The sequence below is a fragment of the Colius striatus genome, chromosome 9 (assembly GCF_028858725.1).
Source record: "Colius striatus isolate bColStr4 chromosome 9, bColStr4.1.hap1, whole genome shotgun sequence".
Classification (NCBI taxonomy): domain Eukaryota; kingdom Metazoa; phylum Chordata; class Aves; order Coliiformes; family Coliidae; genus Colius; species Colius striatus.
In genome coordinates this window covers 26,148,172-26,167,865 of record NC_084767.1, presented here as the reverse complement: position 1 = coordinate 26,167,865, position 19,694 = coordinate 26,148,172, and the positions used below count along the sequence as shown (strand labels likewise).

The 19,694-nt window shown below is 39.8% G+C and overlaps 1 protein-coding gene across 1 annotated transcript in view; it reads right to left on the bottom strand.

The window, feature by feature from the left end:
• Nucleotides 1–19,694, bottom strand: part of ERBB4 (erb-b2 receptor tyrosine kinase 4) — a 422,209-nt gene that overhangs the window by 142,694 nt on the left and 259,821 nt on the right. The window contains exons 14-17 of the mRNA XM_062001955.1: nucleotides 19,189–19,321; nucleotides 17,051–17,144; nucleotides 16,377–16,531; nucleotides 6,843–6,917 (exon numbers count right to left, since the gene is read on the bottom strand). Of these exons, the coding sequence (XP_061857939.1) occupies nucleotides 6,843–6,917; nucleotides 16,377–16,531; nucleotides 17,051–17,144; nucleotides 19,189–19,321 (457 nt within the window). The remainder of the gene's footprint in view (nucleotides 1–6,842; nucleotides 6,918–16,376; nucleotides 16,532–17,050; nucleotides 17,145–19,188; nucleotides 19,322–19,694) is intronic.

Sequence of the window (19,694 nt, the reverse complement as noted above, 5' to 3'; positions counted from 1 at the left end):
AGGAAAAAAAATTGTAAGATAGATTACTTTAGTCTGATGGCTCGATTTACTAACAGTTTGTTCCTACATCATTGCTAGCATTTGTGGTAATGCTTCCACCTTTGGTAACTGCTGCAGTACATCTTCTGATATATAGCACCAAGGGACAGAAGCTTGTTAATTGTGTCAAACCCATGGCTTATTTTATTAGTTTACCATGGTGTTTGCAGGCTACACACTGGTAAAACTGGAAAATAGCCTATCAGATGCAAAGTTGGTATTTCTACCTCTGTAAAAAGAATGACTATGAACTGTATTACCATCAAGTTATCCACCACTTTTGCTCTAATGATGGAAAAACTGATGCAAATTAAGTGAAAAGTAGAATTTACACTTTTTTTTATTTAAAACAAACAAAAACAAACAAAATCAAGTAATGTCATTTGCAAACTTCAAGTTCTCATCTGCATCAAGTGTTCTACACTTGATAATTCCAGCAAATAGGCAAATAGGTTTTAAATAGGTTTTAAATAGGCAATAATGAATTATGCATGGGGGGATATTCTTGTAAGTGTACTTTATAGATACTTGAGGAATAAATCTATCTCAAATGCAAACACACTCCTTACCTACAGCAGACCGCATGGCTTGAGATACTTTCATCTGAAGAGATCTAATTACGTGGACTTGACTGTATACATGCTGACAACAGCAGCACACCACTACTAATATATTGTCTTAAAGCACTCCAAACAGGAGCTTCCCATTTTAAGAAAGAATTGCAGCTCCTTTATCATCTGACATCAGGTCAGGGTGACTAAGCCAGAATGCAGAGAATTAAGTCTTGGCCAGACTCTGAACTCATATACACTTGTCATGCAAATTGTCTAAATGGAAGGAGCCCAAATCCTGCATTATGCAGGCAGAATGGAAGTAACACTGAGAGCTTTGGTTCTGATTTATTATATGTTAAATATTAATGAATTATTAAGAAACCATTCACTGAGGTTTAAACAACTCTACATCTTACATATTTCTAAAGCTCTACAAATGTATTTTTAATAATTAGATAATTAATTTATAACAATGTTAAATCTAAATTAAATCCTCATTTCAAGCCATAAAAGAAACCCACTGACGACTGGAGAGATATATACTGTTGCTCTATAATAAGGTCACTTCCTCATGACACAGTTTTATTTCTGCATCATGTATTATTGCATAGCCAAACCAGTGCAGACATGCAACACAAGGCTTATGTAGCCTAATAAGAAATAAAAGCAGTGACTGCTGCAATAGAGCTCTTTGTTGTTTTCCATTCTAACAAATCATTTGCAATTTGGAATTTCCTAACGGTTCTTGTCTTTCAGCAGTGACTATCATCTTTGGCCTAACCACTTCTTACTTCTTATGCTCATGGTTTTGGTAAAAACTTAGTTGGTTTTTTAAACAAAAGTTTGTTGTTTTTTTCTTTTAAAATTGTTTGAAAAATTATTTTGGAGCTTGTGGTTGCAAAGAAAAAAACCCCTCACTTTTATTGAGAAGTCTCTCGTAATAAATTTGGTTATGACCAGAACAAACTCCAGTGGCTGTAAATATTGTGTTTAGTGCATTCTGTGTATTTTCCATGACACTCTTCATGAAACTGAGAGTTTTCTGTTAAGGTGAGGCTGCCCACAAGTACACAGCTCACCAATTTGGACCCTGTATTCAAGACACAGAGAGGCAAGACTTAATGAATACTTGACAGGAAGTTTACAAGGTACAAGGAATTTGTGCTAAGCACACCAAGTATAAGCCCCTGATTGCTTCTGCAAGAAACCTTGTTTGCTTTGTAAGCCTCGGAGCTGCAAAGTTCTACAGCTGAAGAAGACACAAGAGCTGGGAAAATATTGAATGAGACAATAAGGACTGTCACACTCACCCACAAGCAGACATTTTAAGTCAACTTCTAAACCTCATTGTGGCATTTCTTTGCTTAGTGTGCATCACTGTGAAACCACAAATATTACCATCAAATGAGCACAGCTGCTGAGAAACATGGTCTATCATTATCAATAAACTCAATGTACTGCAAAAGTATTTCACTCATATTCTACCCTTTGTATATCAAACTACTAGACACATCAGATTTCCAGCCTTATTGTATCCTGTGCACTCTCAACAGGACCTTCAAACTACCAAGCCACAGAACAGATTTTAAAAAGCACTTTCGTGGCAATTGCTTCCAGTTCTTTCACTTTTCCAATCTTAAGTTTACTTCTCTCTATAGTAGCAGATTCTACCAAATCCTTCCATACTATGAGACCCCACCAGTCAGCCATGTCGAGTAAAGCAGATGAACTAGAAGCCCTGGCAGATCCCAGTCAAATCTTTCTGAATGTGTTATAGAAGAGAACTTTTAACACAATGAGAGGTTTTTTATCTGTGGTCAGATCTGTAGAGCAGAAAAGGAGGAAAAGCTGCCTTAGCCTCCTTCTTAAATAGACAAGTCTTACTAAGTAGGAGTGATAAAAAGTGGAAGAGTTCAAAGAAATCATTGTGGTGACTTTCATTCATGTCACATGAGTTCTCAAAATATATTCCTCCTAAAGCTCCAGGCAATGAAACATGACAATAAAAGTGCTCACAGCAAAGTCTATTCGAGAATCTGCTCAGTAGCAGCAAGTTCTCAAACAGAAGAGGGCTTTCTCTCAGTCTGTCCTAAACCAATCAAGGGTAGGCTCTGACCATCCCACAGAGGCAGGTCAACAAACTGACTGTTTTCCTAGTCTTGATTCTTAAAAAATAAAAATAGATCTCTTTCTTTAAGTGCTCTGTACTCACACAGCATCAGAAAGCTCCATATTAAAAGTCCCTCAAGAGTAGCACCTTTTACCAACCAAGTAACACAGCTTAATTTGTACTCACAGATCCTGTTTTATACAGATATTCTCTTCCTCTTCCCCTCCAGAATGACTACAATTATTCTATAAAAATACAGAGCATATGGAACACTTTCCTCCAAGCAATAGAACAGTGCACCATAAAAGCAATGAACATTAGTAGTTTATTAGTGGTGGTTTCCCTTCCCCATCATCTACTCAGAGCTGCTATGAAATTCTATTGAAGTCATACTGTGCAGGGATACAAAACAGCCATGAAAGGATTTGCCTGCATTACATTGGGTTTACTGTTAATTAGCTCTTGTACACACACGCAGTACATAAAAATGGCTTTTTTGTTTAGGATGAGATAATTTGTTGAGAGGACATCCGCCATTGATATAAAGCATGAGGACTGTAATTTGAGTTAACATCTACACACTGTTTTATGTAACCGCTTGACAATGGTGGTCTTGGGTAATTAGTTTCTTTTAGTTAAAAAGAGAAATCTGAATGAAATTTTCTTAGGGCATAAGCAGTGAGAGACATCAGCTCACTCAAACCAATCAAGGTACTATTTCTTCACCATCATATCCACCACACACTTCTGATCACATCTTCAGATTTGCAATCTCTCACACACCAGAAAACAGAAACTTCATTCCTTTGATGATCTCTTCTAAGTGTTAAGCTGAATGAATCATACACATTCAAAAATCATACTTAGAGTAAAAACCTTGTGCATAGATCAGCTTCAATAATCTAGTTAGTCAAACTTTTCTGGTGGACTTGGGAGCAGCATTGCACAGAAGAACCATCCTTTTGTAACTGCCTAAAGTAATTCTCTTAATGAACTGCACAGTATTATTTGTACAGTTTTTCAACCTTCATTTTAGACAATGCTTATTTAAATATTCGAGGCAGGCAAACTCTTCTTTCTGCTCTTTGTTCCAGAGCTAACAAGCATGCTGATCCACTATAAAAAAACACTGACTCCAGCTGTCAGACAATACTGACAGGAGGAGCATCATTCTAGTGAGGGGTGGGAAAGAAGGGTACTAACTCCTTTGGGCACTCTGGGAAATTCTAGCCTTCACCTATTTTTCACCTTTGCTGGGGTGATTTTTAGGAAAGGTTGATATAGAAGGGGGAATTTAAATAGAAGTCTTACAGCAATAATCTAATACCTACTCTCCCCACCTCCAAAGGGCAGAGAACAACAGGAAAAGCTGCAAGCCGGTGAGAAAAGCTGACTCATAAGGCTCTTGTCTACTCTCTGGTCCCTAGGCTGAGATTTGGAGGAAGGAAGAAAGCCTAAGAAGCTAGTTAGATACCAGCTAAGGATTCCACATGGCATGGGGAATTCTCTGCTGGCAAAGTTTGTCCCATTCCTTCAGGCTTCTGAGTCATCTGAGCAGCAGGAAGATGTCAGTCAGAAAACCTGCTCAGCAAACTGACTTGGTCAACAACAAGAGTTACAGCCAGACAACACTGCACCAGGGACACCGTAAATTCAACATGTTATCAATACAGTTGGAGTGTGTGACAGCTGTGAGGAAAGGCACTTGCTTCTCCTGCGTTTTGAACTTTTCCTGGCAGTTAAGAATACAACAAAAGCCTTTGTGAGGATAAACTGAACACACTGAAAATAAATGTGGGTTCTCACAGGGAAAAAAAAGACAAGCATGTGACAAGCATGTGGCAAGTAACTAACAGTCATTTGAAAAATAAAACCTATCAGGTAATCTAGAGGAAAAGGACAAAATAGCCCTTATATATGGTATTGAGCTGGAAATGGGAAAAGACAAGGACTTCTTGTGTCCTTTTGGACAGAACTCTATTGAAGTTAAAGGTTTTTAAAAACCCAAACACCTAAGTGTTTGCAAGGCCAAAAGTGACGATTTATTTCATTTTTCCCACAAAATATAAGGGACCAAACATAAGCAGAAAATCTGAAGTTTCACTGGTCATTGGTAAAATAAGCCATGTGATGCATATGATTCATCTTTATTAAACACAACAGTAAGAATTCCCTTGCTAGTCTACCAAACTTGTACAGAAGCCCTCATGTCAATGGATCATGGCAAAACCAACTTACAAACTACAAACCTGGAAAGAAAAGCAACACTTGTACGAAAGTGGAAACAGGGAAGATGAGAAATCTCTTTGTGGTTATTGCCCTGCTCTCATTTTCATCTGCCTGAATAGCAGATAACCATGCTCTTTAACTCACTGCCAATTCGCACCAATAGCATAAATTCAAATCAATGATTAAGGGCAAAATTTATTATTAGTTTAGGGTTTGTAACTCTAAGGAGAGCAAGCAATTGTTAAAGGGACATAAAGAAGGTTCTATTTAAAGTGAAACATATCCATTTTTTGTTTATGTCTCTATTGTAATAAAAAAACCCACTTTGCCAGTGCAGTTTTGCCCATTTTTAGCCTCCCAAAAATGAAACATTTTCACACAAAAAAATAAAGCACAATTTCACTAATCTAATAAATATGAAGGTATGAAATTTCCTTCTTTGGCTTAAAAGTGAAAGCATACATACTGACATTTCAACACAGTACAGCGATTTTCCTAAAATAAATTAAACAAATTGAGAACAAGAAAAAAAAATCCATCAGATTTAAGGAATTATGAGGGTCTTCCCCCTTAGACTGAATGGAAAAGGAAATTTTTTACTTGACCAGAGTAAAACATTTGCTTTCATTTCTACCCTCTCAATAATTTGCTTTACTACCTTGACAGTAGATTCAAGGAGACAAAACCTATGAGTTAGTTACACAAGATAAAAAACAAAGTAAGTGTTGCCTGCTAACACACAGCTTCAACCTTGCATCCTACTAGACAACACTTTATTTAGTGTTGTATCATTATGCTTGAGGTTTCACTCCTTTAATCCCACTTTTAAATACAGTGCCCAATTTAACTTTCACTGAGATTAGCAGGAGCCTTTCCATGACATTCCATGGGTATTTGGCAGTATCTCCAGAGACTTTACTACTACCCAGACACTTTCAATGCAAAGATAAGGTCTGGAGTTCAACCACTTGAATTAAACAGTGCACAAGGTCTGACTGGCTAGAGTGAGAAGTCGGTAACACTGTAACTTAAACTACAGCCAACACGTTGTCTTTCTAGTATAAAGCCCTTAATATTTCCTCAAAAGCAGACTAAAAATCCAATTGATGAAATACATGTTATTTTCAAATTGGTTACTAAAGCAAAGAACTTCAGCAAGGCCTTCATTCACTGTAGTTTCATAAAACCCTTTAAATTATGCAAACAAATGTGTAAATTTTCTGAGTAAAGGTGACAAACTGGAGACCTTTGAAACTCCTGGGCAACTCAGTTTGGATGAGTACATCTGAACATGAGTCCCACAGAAGTATCTGGAAAAGAATATCCCAGATCATAAAGATTTTTAAAAATACTGAAACACTGAAAAAGTCAGTCTTTTATGTTGCTTATTCCATGAAGTAAGTCAGAACTGTTACTGATTTAATTAAACAAGTGTACCGTTTGATAGCATTTAGAGAGCACTATTTATCAAGTCTGAATGTGTTATCCTTCAACAGCTAGAAATAGAAATATTCACATTAGATATACAACTAGGAAGTAAAAGTAACATTTTTTAAAAGACAAGAAAAAAAAAAAACCCTAAGTAAAATTCTTAATGAGCTGAAGTTGACTGAAATGACATATTTTTTCATCCAGTCTTAGCTCAGGATGGTAATCCAAAAGCCTGGAAGTCATACTAACCAGTTTGAATTTAAAAGTGAACAAACTCAGTGGCAATGAAGAGTTTTCATTAATGACTAAGACGTTTAAGTAAGATGGCTTTCAAATGGAAAAGTAAATTTCGATGTTGAGAGGCATATCTTACTTAAGGACAAATTATATTCTCCCCATAACAAACTGGATAGTACAACATTCCTGTGGTAACCAGGGAAGGACCTTGTGTACAAAAATGGAAAAGTGGTGGATGTTACCTAGCATGTTGTGGTAAAGTGGACTGTCGTGTCCATGGATAGTAAATGCAGTCATGACTAGCGGGACCTCTACACCTGCAGGCAATTACAGAACAAGAGATGTCATTTGCCATTCACAAGGACATGCACACGCATGCGCCCTTGTCCACACGTGGAGGATGGAAGACACACATGGAACGATCACTCAGCAAGTACCTATCCATCAGGCCGATGCAGTCCTCAATACGTGGCCCTATGCACCTGCAGCAAATCCAAATTGAAAATAGGGAGAGAAAGAGAGAAATCTGTTATTTACAGTTCCAAGGGGGAAGAAACTCCTCCTTGTGCCACGTTCTTAATTATAATTCTCAAGAGAAACCACAGTCACCACAAAATTATACCTTGTGACAAAAACAAACTTGCAATGGGAAAAATAATAGCAACATAAACAGCTCTCGAAGGCTAGACATATCTTGGCTCAAACAACACTTTGGGCAGGTTTCACCTGTGCAAGTCCTGAGTTGCATTTTCTGGATGTTGAATGAATCATCAAACCAGTGATTACTGCAAAAAAAGCCATTCATTTGTGAGACAAGGTCTCCAGAAGCACAATGCAAAACTTTTTTTTTTTCCTGTAATCAATACTATTATTCCTTTGGTTCTAAGCTCCTAGCAATGGCAATTGCAGGAATACTTTGGAAGCTAGCTATACTTTCATCAGGAAAGCTCAAAGATGAAAATACAACAACAAAAACTAGAGCAAAACTGTGTCTATTGCTTCAGGCATTTTATTCTGCTTTCCTTAGATCATGCCAAAAGTTCTTCACCTGTAAAATCAGCAGGTGCTCACCAAAGGCAGTGGAAATGCCAAACTTGCTCTATGCAAGACCACTAAAGCACAACCACGGCAAGAGTCTTCTTGCAAAACATGGATACACGTGGGTTTTCCTGGCCTTTGTGAGAGGCAGGAGATGAAGAGGTGTCCTAAGTTCTTTGCGTTCAAACAGCAAGTCACACATTTACAGAGTATTCAGCATTCTCAGAAAGAGATTACATGTAAGCTTTTAAGAATTAAGGCAACCTGACACAGTTTAGTGCTGGATGCCCAGCTAGTGCCTCTGTAGGCACAGGGAGTTTCTAGCTCTCAGCACATTAAGGAAACCAAACAATCTGTTTCAACTCTTTAACAAGATCTCAGAATCCTTTTATTAACACACTCTTTGGCTGTAAGTCTACTAGAGAAGTATGTGATCTGATACATCAGTAGACTGAAACTCACTTCTTTTGAGGTATTTTAAATTTAAGGTATGATTCCCAACTCTTTTTAAAGCCTTGTGCTTTCAATTTGGCTTTAATAGAGGGATATGCATGTCAAAAGTGTGAAAGAGTTCAAACATGCTCCCATGAGATGAACTTTCCACTTCACCACCACTTGCCAGTCATTAGCTTTTTCTGCAACTAAGTTAGTTATCACTGTCATTGTAAAATAAATTCATTTTGCCCTTACCTGCCCATCAGGGACAGTAGAATGATAGCCTCTCTAGTTTACTTAAATTTCTTAATTTTTACTTAAATTATTGTGACATGCAAACAGAAATTGTAAGGACTTCCTCAATAATGGTTTCCTTCAGCAAATGTGCAGACATTAAATACTCAGCTGAGTACTTAAAAAAAAAAAAAAAAGTTAGATTTAAAGGCAGTTCAAAAATTTAACAGGGAGAACTCATGGTGGGTTTAGGGTTTTTTTTTAAATTTCAGTTGTCATTTGGTTTCAGGACTTGAGAATTCCAACCTGTCTCAAACATATCCAACACTTCTTCCTCACACGGAATTTTCAGCAATTTGCAGAGAACCAGTTCATTAATGAGAGAGGCTGAAAAAAAGAGTTGTTCAGGTCTTCCATTTCCTTCTTTGTCAAGAGAAGCTGAGCTCAGACTCTTGCTATAAATAAAAAGCAGGCCCTCTTCAAATTAGAGGTCTGAGAGCCCATTACTAGTTCAGATAACTGTCAGACTAACATCAAGAGCTTATTGTCTTCGAGTCATTTCACATTTGTACATTTATTTTCTCAGACTTCTGGAGAACAGGAGTTGAATTCAAGAAGAGAGAGCTGTGGACCTCAACCACTCCAAGGTGAAATGTCATTGATTTTTATTTAAGCCTGTAGTCGTCTTCAATGGATTTCCCAGTCCCAAAGAGGTATCGCTGTCCAGAGGCAATTTCCATTACTCCTAGTCATGTTGAACTGTTTCCTACTCTCTGACTGGATGACCTGCTTACATGTAGTAAAGTACAATACAGTGTGAGTAATGGCACTGTCTCTTAACAAGTTATTTTGCACCACCAAGCCATCAGTTACTTTTCCACTGGAAGTAACTTCCTTTGTTTCAGGCTTTTTGACACATGTAAGTACAAACATGACACCATCATACATCACACTGGTACTCCATTCACTCCCAGGAATCCTTCTTCTGCTTGAACTCTTGGTGATATGCTCATTTCCAAGTTTGCTCTGAAAAATGAACTTGTAAACTGATACATGCCAATTTATTAATGATATATTCAGTACCATACCACAGTCCAATACAGCTTATACAGAAAATTACACTTTACAAATAATGATCCTCTGAAAAAGAAAATGAGATAAAAGTTTTGAAAATTGGAGTAACAATTCTTTTTTCCCCCTGAAACAATCATTTTTCTCTCTGTCACAAATATTGTCTTTAATCAGTTTTCCTTCGATTGAAAGGTGGGGTCTTAACTATTCAGAAATAGGGAGTATTCAGATTAATACTTTAAAATCTTTGCTATTGGAAACAAAAAAAACTGATTATACAAAGGCATAAATGGGTTAACTCTGGAGAAGAGTAAATCTTAGTTGTGGCAATGACCTGCTCATTCAACTATTGCAATGGGTAAAGCCAGAGAGCTCAAACCCAGGAGGTTAATTAGCGAAGAATAAGAGCATACTGATGATAAGAAAGCTCAACTTGGACAAGGGGTACGAGGAAATTTTGCATCAACAAAGCAGTAACAGCTTCTTCTATTCATAGTTTGTTAGCATTGAATTTGCACTACTGTTTCATCTGGAATGCATAATGCCTTTCTAAAAACACACTTAAGCTTTAGAGGCAAGACACTATTTCTGCCTTCAAATCCCTTCTGGATCATATCTATATACATTGATAGGGCTCCCATGACATCTCTGGTCTTGGCTTAGAAGGAAAAGAAAGTTTTGGTGAAGAGTCATACACTTCCGCTCATCACCAAAAGGCATTTTCTCATTTAACTTTTTGAAGAAAGTGTCCAGTGAGATTTCCCACTTGTCTCCCATCAAGGAAGCAAGCTGCTATACTATAATTAGTATTTTATTTCTGTGTAACTGCTTCAGCAAGTCTTCTGACACCACCTCCCATAACATCCTCATAGAAAAACTCAAGCAGGAGGCCTGTGACCAGTGAAGTTCCACAGGGATGGGTTCTGGGGCCAATCTCGTTCAATATCTTCATCAAACACCTGGATGAGGGGACAGAGTGTACCCTCAGCAAGTTGGCTGATGACTCCAAACTGGGAGGACTGGCTGATTCCCCAGAAGGCTGTGCTGCCACTTAGTGGGATGTTGACCGGCTTGAGAGTTGGGTAGAGAGGATCCTCATGAGGTTCAACAAGGACAAGTGCAGAGTCCTGCATCTGGGGAGGAACAACCCCATGCACCAGTACAGACTGGGGTTTGACTTGCTGGAGAGCAGCTCTACAGAGAGAGACTTCAGAGTCCTGGTTGACAATAAACTAACCATGAGCCAGCAATGTGCCCTCGTGGCCAGGAAGGCCAATGGCATCCTGGGGTGCATCAAGAAGAATATAGCCAGCAGGTTGAGGGAGGTTCTGCTCTCCTTCTCCTATGATCCAGAAGGGATTTGAAGGCAGAAATAGTGTCCTGTGTCCAGTTCTGGGCTTCCCAGCTCAAGAGGGACAGGGAACTTCTGGAGACAGTCCAGTGCAGAGCCACCAATATGATCTTTGTGTGACCAGCAGGACCAAGGAAGTGAATGTCTCATAGTACTCAGCACAGGTGAAGTTGCACCTTGAATATTGTGTCCAGTTCTGGGTCTCTCACTACAAGAAGGGCATGGAGGTTCTGGAGCTTGTTCAGAGATGGGCAATAAATCTGGTGAAAGGTCTGGAGAACAAGTCTGATGAGGAGCGGCTGGAGAATCTGGTATTGTTTGGCTTGAAAAAGAGTAGACTCAAGGGGGACTACATTAATCCTTACGAGTATTTAAAAGGTGTATATCACGAGGACGGGGTGATAGGACTAGGGGAAATGGAACAAAGCTGGAACACAGAAAGTTACACTTAAACATAAGGAAAAACTATTTCACTGTGAAGGGGTGAGGGAGTCGTGGCACAGGCTGCCCAGAGGGTGTGGAGTCTCCTTCTCTGGAGGTTTTCAAAACCGGCCTGAATGTGTTCATGTGTGACCTGATCAAAGCAGACCTGCTTTAACAGAGGGGTCGGACTAGATGATCTCTAAAGGTCCCTTTCAGTCTGTCATTCTGTGATTTTGGCTAGGTCTGCAAGAAGAGGTGCCAAATACTTTCTGTCTCTTGAATTAAACAGAATAGCTGTCCCATGTGTCTCAGACCTGCTCCAAACTGGCTTCAAGTAGTGGATGTTCTTCATGGGTATGCAGTGCCAACAGCACAACTGTCGCATCCAAGGACATCACTCCTTGATAGTTCTCTTAGTCAATGTGAGATCATTAACAGCTCTGGATAATTACATACCTATTATCAGAAGTAGTCATTGTACTTGAATAAGGGAGGAGAATGGTGTTACCAAATCCCGTGGTCTAGGGTGTAAAGCAACCATCTGCAAGTGCTATGATAAAATTGTGGCAAAATTCTCCAAGGAAACACAGAGGTGGGACAAATATCTTCCTTGGTGACAAAAACAGGTGGAGATGAGTAGAAACAAAGTAGGAGAACAAAAAACCTGATTCAAAGAGAGCAGCACTGATGGAATGAGAGAATGATGCTGCACTGGGAGTACTTCTCTGCAGCAGCTCAACAAGAGGCTCCAAGCTGTACAGCGAGGGCAGCCATAGAGGAGAGAATAGACATGTGAGATGAAGTAAAATTATGGTTTCTCTGTACAAGTCATGAGCCAAATATTAAGATGTGTTCCCTCCACCACCTACTTCACTGAGGAATCCTGATCAAGGGGAATTTAAATATCAGTTTCTAAAGGGAGGGTATGAAACTACCAAATTCAGTATTGAAGAAGAAAAAGGAGAGTGAGTTACTGCTCTGTGGGCATATTCAGCTTCTGACAACACTACAAAGAAGATGAACAACCCATAAAACCCAGACATCCTGGACAGCCATTAACAGTTTTATTAACAATCACACATCAGAAAGCCTTCAGGAACACCACAATATCCATATTTACGCAGGTTTAGGTGGTGGTGAGGTGTTGTTTTGATGAGGATAACAAATACCTAAGAATAGACACATTATCCTTTATCATTTAATAAGAGGATGAGGATCTCTATGAAGAATAGCATTTGACTCATGGTAGAGACAGCTCTTCATCTCCACCTTTGTGTATGTAACCTAGGTGTATGTAACCTTTGTCCGTTTTATTAGTGGTAGTTTGTAATTTCTCTACGTATTGGCACATGATGCTAAATGAGACATTCTTTCACCTTATTAGATGCAGAAAATAAAAAGAAGGGAAAACTGAAAGTTCAAGGATTAAGCAACAACATAACTCAGCACAAAGGAACCCCATATCACTAAGAGTTGCCAGAAAATATCAGCAAGTTCAATCACAACTGCCTAATGCCTTTCCTATTTGTTTATGAACTAGAATGTCAGATTTTCATCACAAGGCACAGAAGCTTCCTTTATTTATATCGTTCTATGCAGGGAAATAAAAAAACTCAATCTTTTACAAAATACTGATGTGTATGAAGTAGTGGAAAGGCATGGAAAACATCTCACTCCTTTCCTGGTCTAGGAGAAACACAGTTGAGCCATGAAGGTTCATGTTAGATCAGTTAGACCTCCCTGGAACAGAGGAGGGAATGGGAAGGAGTGTCACACCCTGGTCTTGAGAGACCAGCAGAGCTAAAAGGGAATCCTTATGTAGTAAATCTATTATCTGTAGCTGGGCTTGTCAGAATTGGTACTTCCAACATATAGTAAAGCCAGGATCAGAGCTCCTGAAGGGAGTTCATCTTTTCATACTGTTTTTCTCACTCTATTCTTCCACAGTGGCAGCACTTTTCACATTGCATGACTGATTTAAAGGGTCTGAAGGGAAGACAAATTTGTAACAGACCCTGGCTGTGTCTTTGCAATGTCACTTTCATTTCCCTAATGACTCTATTGTAATTAGATTTGCAAAACCAGTAAAAGGTCTCATTTTGAATGGCAACAGTTGTTGACATGAAGATTACATTGAATAACTTACTGGTTTAATTTTAGCTGCTAAACAATAAGAGCCTCTTGTTGAAGACCATTTCATAAGCTGATGTTTTCTCTCTCTCACCCTGGCTACCTCTCCTTTCCTTTGTATGCTGGACATCACCAACTGCTTCATCGAAATGACATTTGTTACTTATGTGGCCGATGGAAAACAAAAGCTGTGTATGTGGCTACTATTATCCCGTAGCACAGATTCTTAAATACTGGCTCAGATACATTTGTAAATACATAACCCACATAACTAGTGATTTTAGGCACTCAGTCAGGACTTAAGAAATCAAGGCTCAGACTTCTATACAAAGTCTGGTTTAAGAAAAACTGGTTTTGCATCATAGAATCACTACGAGTGGAAAAGACCTTTAAGATCATCAAGACCTTTAAGTTCATCAAGTCCTCACACTGCCAAGCCTGTGACTAAACTAAACCATATCTCTCAGCACTTCATCTACATGTCTTTTGAATATCTCCAGGGATGGTACCTCCATCACCTCCCTGGGCAGCCCATTCCAATGCTTAATAACACTCTCAGTGAAAAAGTTCTTCCTAATGCCCAATCTAAACCTCCCTTGGTGCAACTTGGATCCATTTCCTCATGTTCTATCATTCATTATGAGAGAGAAAAGATCGATCCCCACTTCACTACAACTCCCCTTCAGGCAGTTGTAGAGAGTGATCATATCTCCCCCCTCAGTCTCCTCTTCTCCAGACTAAACACTCCCAGCTCCCTCAGCTGCTCCTCATCAGACTTGTTCTCCAGACCTTTCACCAGCTTTGTTGTCCATCTCTGCACAACCTCCAGCACCTCCACATCTTTCCTGTAGTGAGGGGTACAGTAGTGAACACAGTATTCAAGGTGCAGCCTCACCAGCACTGAGTACAAGGGCACAATCACTTCCTTGGTCTGCTGATCAGCCTATGTCTGATACAGGCCAGGATGCCCTTGGCCTTCTTGGCCACCTGGGCACACTACTAGCTCATATTCAGCCTTTTGTCAATTAACACCCCAAGGTCCTTTTCCACCTGACAGCTCTCAAGCTACTCTGCCCCAAGCCTGTAGCACTGCTGGGGGTCATTGTGGCCCAAGTACAGGACCTGGCATTTGGCCTTGTTGAACTTCATACAATTGGCCTCGGCCCATTGATCCACCCTCTCTAGGTCTCTCTGAAGGGTCTTCCTGACCTCAAGCCAGTTTACACACCCATCTTGCTTGGTGTCATCTGTAAATTTACTGAGAGTGCGCTCAATTCCCTCATTCAGGTCATTGATAAAGATGTTAAATGGTGTCATGGTTTGATATGAAGCTGTTTCTGGTAATGGGGAAGGGGCTGTAAAGATGGCTCCTGTAAGAAGTTGATTGAAACTCTCCCCAGCTCTGAGCCAGACCCACTGCTGGGGCTGAGCCAATTGAGTGCCTCAACGATCACTTTTTAAGAAGAAGCTGGAAGAGGAGGCTTCTTTGTGTTCCTTCTTGCTCTGTCCCTCCTTTTTCAGCTGGTGGTGGTGTAAGGAGTTAGAAGAGAGGGAGAAGCAAACATGCAGAGCCCAAAGTCAGTGAGGGAATAGAGGAGGAGGTGTGCTGGAGCAGAGACTCCCCTGCATCCTGTGTAGAGGACTGATGAAGAAGAAATTTGTTTGCATTTCATTAAAGACCCAGCATCAGGGGCAGTGACTCACTTTGTTAAAGACCCCGTGTCAGGGGCAGTGACTATGGCCAGAGGAGGCTGTGTACCATGTGAGGGACCTCATGTTCACAGAAGCTGTAACTGTGGGGAAGAATCCATGCCAAAGAAGTTCATTAAGCCTATACCCAGAGTAGGCCGTGTCCTATGCCAGGGACTCTGTATTTGCTGTTGGGAAGAACCCATACCAGAGAAGTTTGTTAAGGACTGTGTCTCGTGTGAGGGCCCCCGTATTGGAGTTGGGGAAGAATGCAAGGAGTTGTCCTCCTCTGAGACAAGAGAAGCAGCAGAGCCCATCTGTGAGAGACTGACCATATCCCCTATTCCCTGCCCTCCCCGAGCTGTTGAGGGAGGAAGAGGTAGAGATATCAGGAGCAGTGAGCTGAGCCTGGGAAGAAGAGAGGGATGGAGGAGAGAGACCTTAAATTGCTGGTTGTAATTTTCTCATCATCCTATTCTCTTTTTGCTTTTTATTCTGTTCTATTTCTTGTAGGTAGTAGAATAAACCTTCCTTATTTTCCTCTCTAAGTCGAGTAGTGGAGTCTGTTTTGCCTGGAACCATAATTGACAGCGAGCCCTCCATGCCCTTGTCTCGATCCACAATATCCTTGGTTGTCTTTTTCCTCCCATCTCAGTGAGGCCTCTGCCATCCTAATGAGGGTGGGGGTGAATGGGGAGCAGTGAGAAAGAGACTGTCGTGGTGCTTCTTTGGTAGCTGGGCAAAATCACAACAAACAGAACAGACCCCAGCACTGAGCCCTGGGGAATACCACCATTGACCAGCTACCAACTGGATTTAACTCCATTCCCAACCACCCTCTGGGCTCAGACATCCAGCCAGTTTTTCACCATCTCAGAGTAGGCCCATCCAAGGCATGGGCAGCCAGTTTCTCCAGGAGGATGCTGTGAGAGACTGAGTCGAAAGCCTTACTAAGGTCCAGGAAGACCATATCCACAGCCTTTCTGTCATCAGAATCCATACAAAAAAGGGAGCAGTAACACACTTGTCTCACAGTAATGTTGTTAGGTTAGTTCACCAATACCAAGGACCAAAGATGAAAATTCTGTCAAATAAATACTAAAAATAAATTAATTTTATAGGCCTACATTGTCAATGGCAGCATTTGCTACAAGCCAGTGGTAGCTAGAACAAAACCTAAGAGCACTGCTGGGTTATTTTATGGTTTTCAAAAGAGATGTAAGCTTTTTTCTGATAAGCTGTTGGACATTTATGACTGGAACTTGAAAATCAAAGGTTATGTTGCTGCTGCTCACACTCTGTTTTCAGGAGCAAGATAAGTGCTTTACCAAGCCAAAGTGTATTTAAATCACCATGTACTATAAGCAATAAATAGGATGGTTCACTTCACAGAATTTGCACTCACCCTTGGGTGCAGTTTGGATGACATGGATGACACTCACGATCCTCATCAGCATACTTGAAAATGAAACTGTTGGCACCCTGTAAGCCATCAGGACATTTTTCCACACAGTTTGGACCATCCTTAAAATGGAAACACTTTGTGCAGTGGTCAGGTCCCTGGAGAGCATGGAAGAAAGAAATGCAGTACATTCAAGTTACTCTGTTATTTCCTGCTGCACTAGAATTACAGTTCCTAGATTAGCAGCACACTCAGCAATAACTGTAGTAGCATTTCTTTCCCAATGAACAGTGAATTAGCTGTACAGTTCTAGTGTCTGTTAAGGAGCAGCAGATGTGTAAAGAGTGAAAAACAGTGACAAAAGAAGACACTCAAATCACAACTGCATGCTATCTGTCATTGAAAATTTTGCGGATCTGTACCAATAAGGCATTAAGACAACTCAGGAAAGAAAACTTTTTAAACCACTTTCTTAAGGAGGCTGATCCAAAGAAGTTTATTCCCAGCATCAATTTAATACTTGCAGGATTCTTTCCCCATATGTAGAATATGCATATTTTCTGCTTTCTTTTTAACATTACTTTTCAGTAGCCATTTTACAGTCTGTAAGCAGAAAAGGTCTGCACTTTAGCACCCTTTAACAAGCTAGCCCGTAATATTCCAAATCTTGTTCTTACCGGCCCGTAGCACGTGATCATGTTTTCTTCCATCTTTTCACACTGGGGATCACACTCCACACAAACAGAACCATTTGCAAATTCTCGAAATTCCCTAGGAAAATATTTTGCAGGCAGGTTAGAAGAAAGCAGAAGAGAGACTGAAACCAAGACAAAATAGCTAGCTCTTTACCTGGTGGAAACCACGAAGGTAGAGTGTGCCAGCTGAGTGAGATCACTTCTGTTAACATTATTTTGTTTTACACCAGCTGAAAGCCAGGCCCCAGCAGTAATGCCATTCACAGGTACAGGAAGAAGACAACAACTTGTACACCAATATAAAACTATAGTGGGTTTTTTCATCTCTCTCTTCCCTTGAGAAATAGGATCCCTATTAACAGGACCAAAGTAACTAATTTCTCAATTTTTACCTATGGTATTGTCACTCATGGCTCAGATTCAAGAAGCCACTTCTTACATGTGAGACTTCACTATCAGGTAGCAAAGAATTAGAAAGAGCATTGATCACAGCACTGTTCTTGTTTGCATTAAGTCTCTGTGAACACTCTTGTTTTAAAACCCATTCTCCAAAAGGCTCATAACTTTTTCAACTACAACAATTCTAGACTGAGATTTGAATCTACAAAGTGTCAAACCAAATCCTTTTGCACATTTATTGTAGGTATCCACATGAAACTATCACCCAAATTTTTTTTTTTTAATTAACCACATATAAAAGAGGAAAACTAGTGACAGTAGGTGGGATTTCTTCATTCAAATACCTAGTGTCTCATTTCAGCTGCCAGTTGCATCTCAGAAAAGCCTCCAGCACCTTCTCAACACAATTCATCCAACCATTTTCTAGGCTGAGATTCAGTAATACCTGAATGGGTCATTTCTCTCCCACTCACCACAGACAGGAAAGTAGCTCAGACACCTAAGCTTTGTAGATGAATCCCCTCTTGTTGCATTAACCAGTTAAAGTTGTGCTGCACACTCACGTTAGTGGGCACTGGTAATATCCAGGTAAAGGGGGAAGGCCTCTGTGCCTAATTTATTGATGCTCACCCTCCACTTCTCTACAGCAAACAGGATCTGTCACAACAATACAGCTGAGGAAAACCTCCCTTGACTATTGCAGGTGAGCTCACCCTTCTCTGGCTTTTGAGAGGGATCTTTCTTGTTGAAGACTAAAAGAGAAGTCAAATATATCTGATTCTACCCTGAAATACTGTGTTACTGCCCTGCTATATGAACGTGCAGAGCTCCCAAACAAAAACCTTCTTCTCAAGCCTAACTCACAAATCACTTCACATGTTTAGGAAAGAACTGAGAGAAGTAGAGAAGTTTTTAAATGTATAAAACTGCACTCTGATGGGAATTTGTTTGCATGCATTCTCCAGATAGAAAAGTTTAGAATAATTAGCAGTTTGAGATGAAAAAAACAATTTAAATAATTTAGAATTTTTGGGAGACCTTGCTATACTGTCATATAGGGAATGAAATTCCACCTGTTTCCTTCCACACCCTATTTATCTTTTTTTTTTTTTTGTCATAAGGCAGGTTCAGCCACCTTGGCTGTGCCATATGTAGGTATTCCCCCACTCATTCTCCAGAAAAGATGATACACATGCATGAGCAGCAGAAGGTAAAGGGGGAAAAGAATTCATGTTGGTTTTATTGTTCATATTTGTGCATACTCAGTGAGTTATGAAAAAAAAGGAAATGAGTGAGTTCTACCTTGGGGTCCCTCTTCAGAGATTTTCTTTATCACATGCCTAAATCTAATTCATCTGAAAGAACATAATTCTAAGTGTTCTGAACAGGGATGTCAGTATTCAAGGAGGGCTAAATGGTCAGGGTTTTTTCATAAGGCTTCATCTAAATCAAATTGTTCACATCATTGGCAATGCAAAAGCTGCAATAAACTTTTGATGTTGTATGAAAGTTTTAGTCAGCAGAATACTAGGTAAAGTCTTCTACACAAGTTCAGACTAGGAAAACTTTCAAACGTATTCCATAACATATTTCACTCTAAATTAGTAATATTGGCAACAGAGCCAGATATTGATCAATGTAAAATCGAAGGAACTTACTCATTAAAGTCCTGAAAAATGTAATCAGCAAATTCAGGGAAAAGTGCAAGGGAAATATCTTACCCATCATATAGGTTACAAGATTCTATGCAGGTCCTTCCCCTGATGAAGCGCTTGCAGGAGAGACACTGATCCGGCCCTGGTCCCCAACAGCCATCATTTGAACATAACTCATTACACACCATTCCATCAGCAGCTGCAGAGAGAGAGGTTGTCATCATTCATTGACATATTCCTCTGATATCCAGTGGAAAACATTTCGTTCTGCCATACTTAGAAAAGTAAACGGAACACTCAGATTTTCTAGATTTTCTAGAAACGGTGGAAAGAAAAAGCAGAAAATTATCACCACATCACACCACTACAGAAACATGCAGTGCACTCGCAGATGGAACACTACACACTTCTGGCATGTTCCTTTCAGAAGGGCAATTTTAGAGTGAGAAAAAGGTTTCAAAGTGCTGCAAGGATGATCAAAACTAGAGAAGAGCTTCTAAACCAGGAATAAACATTGAAGTAGCTTTAGATATGGGTGAGAAAGGATTTGATAAAGGTCAATAAAATTATGA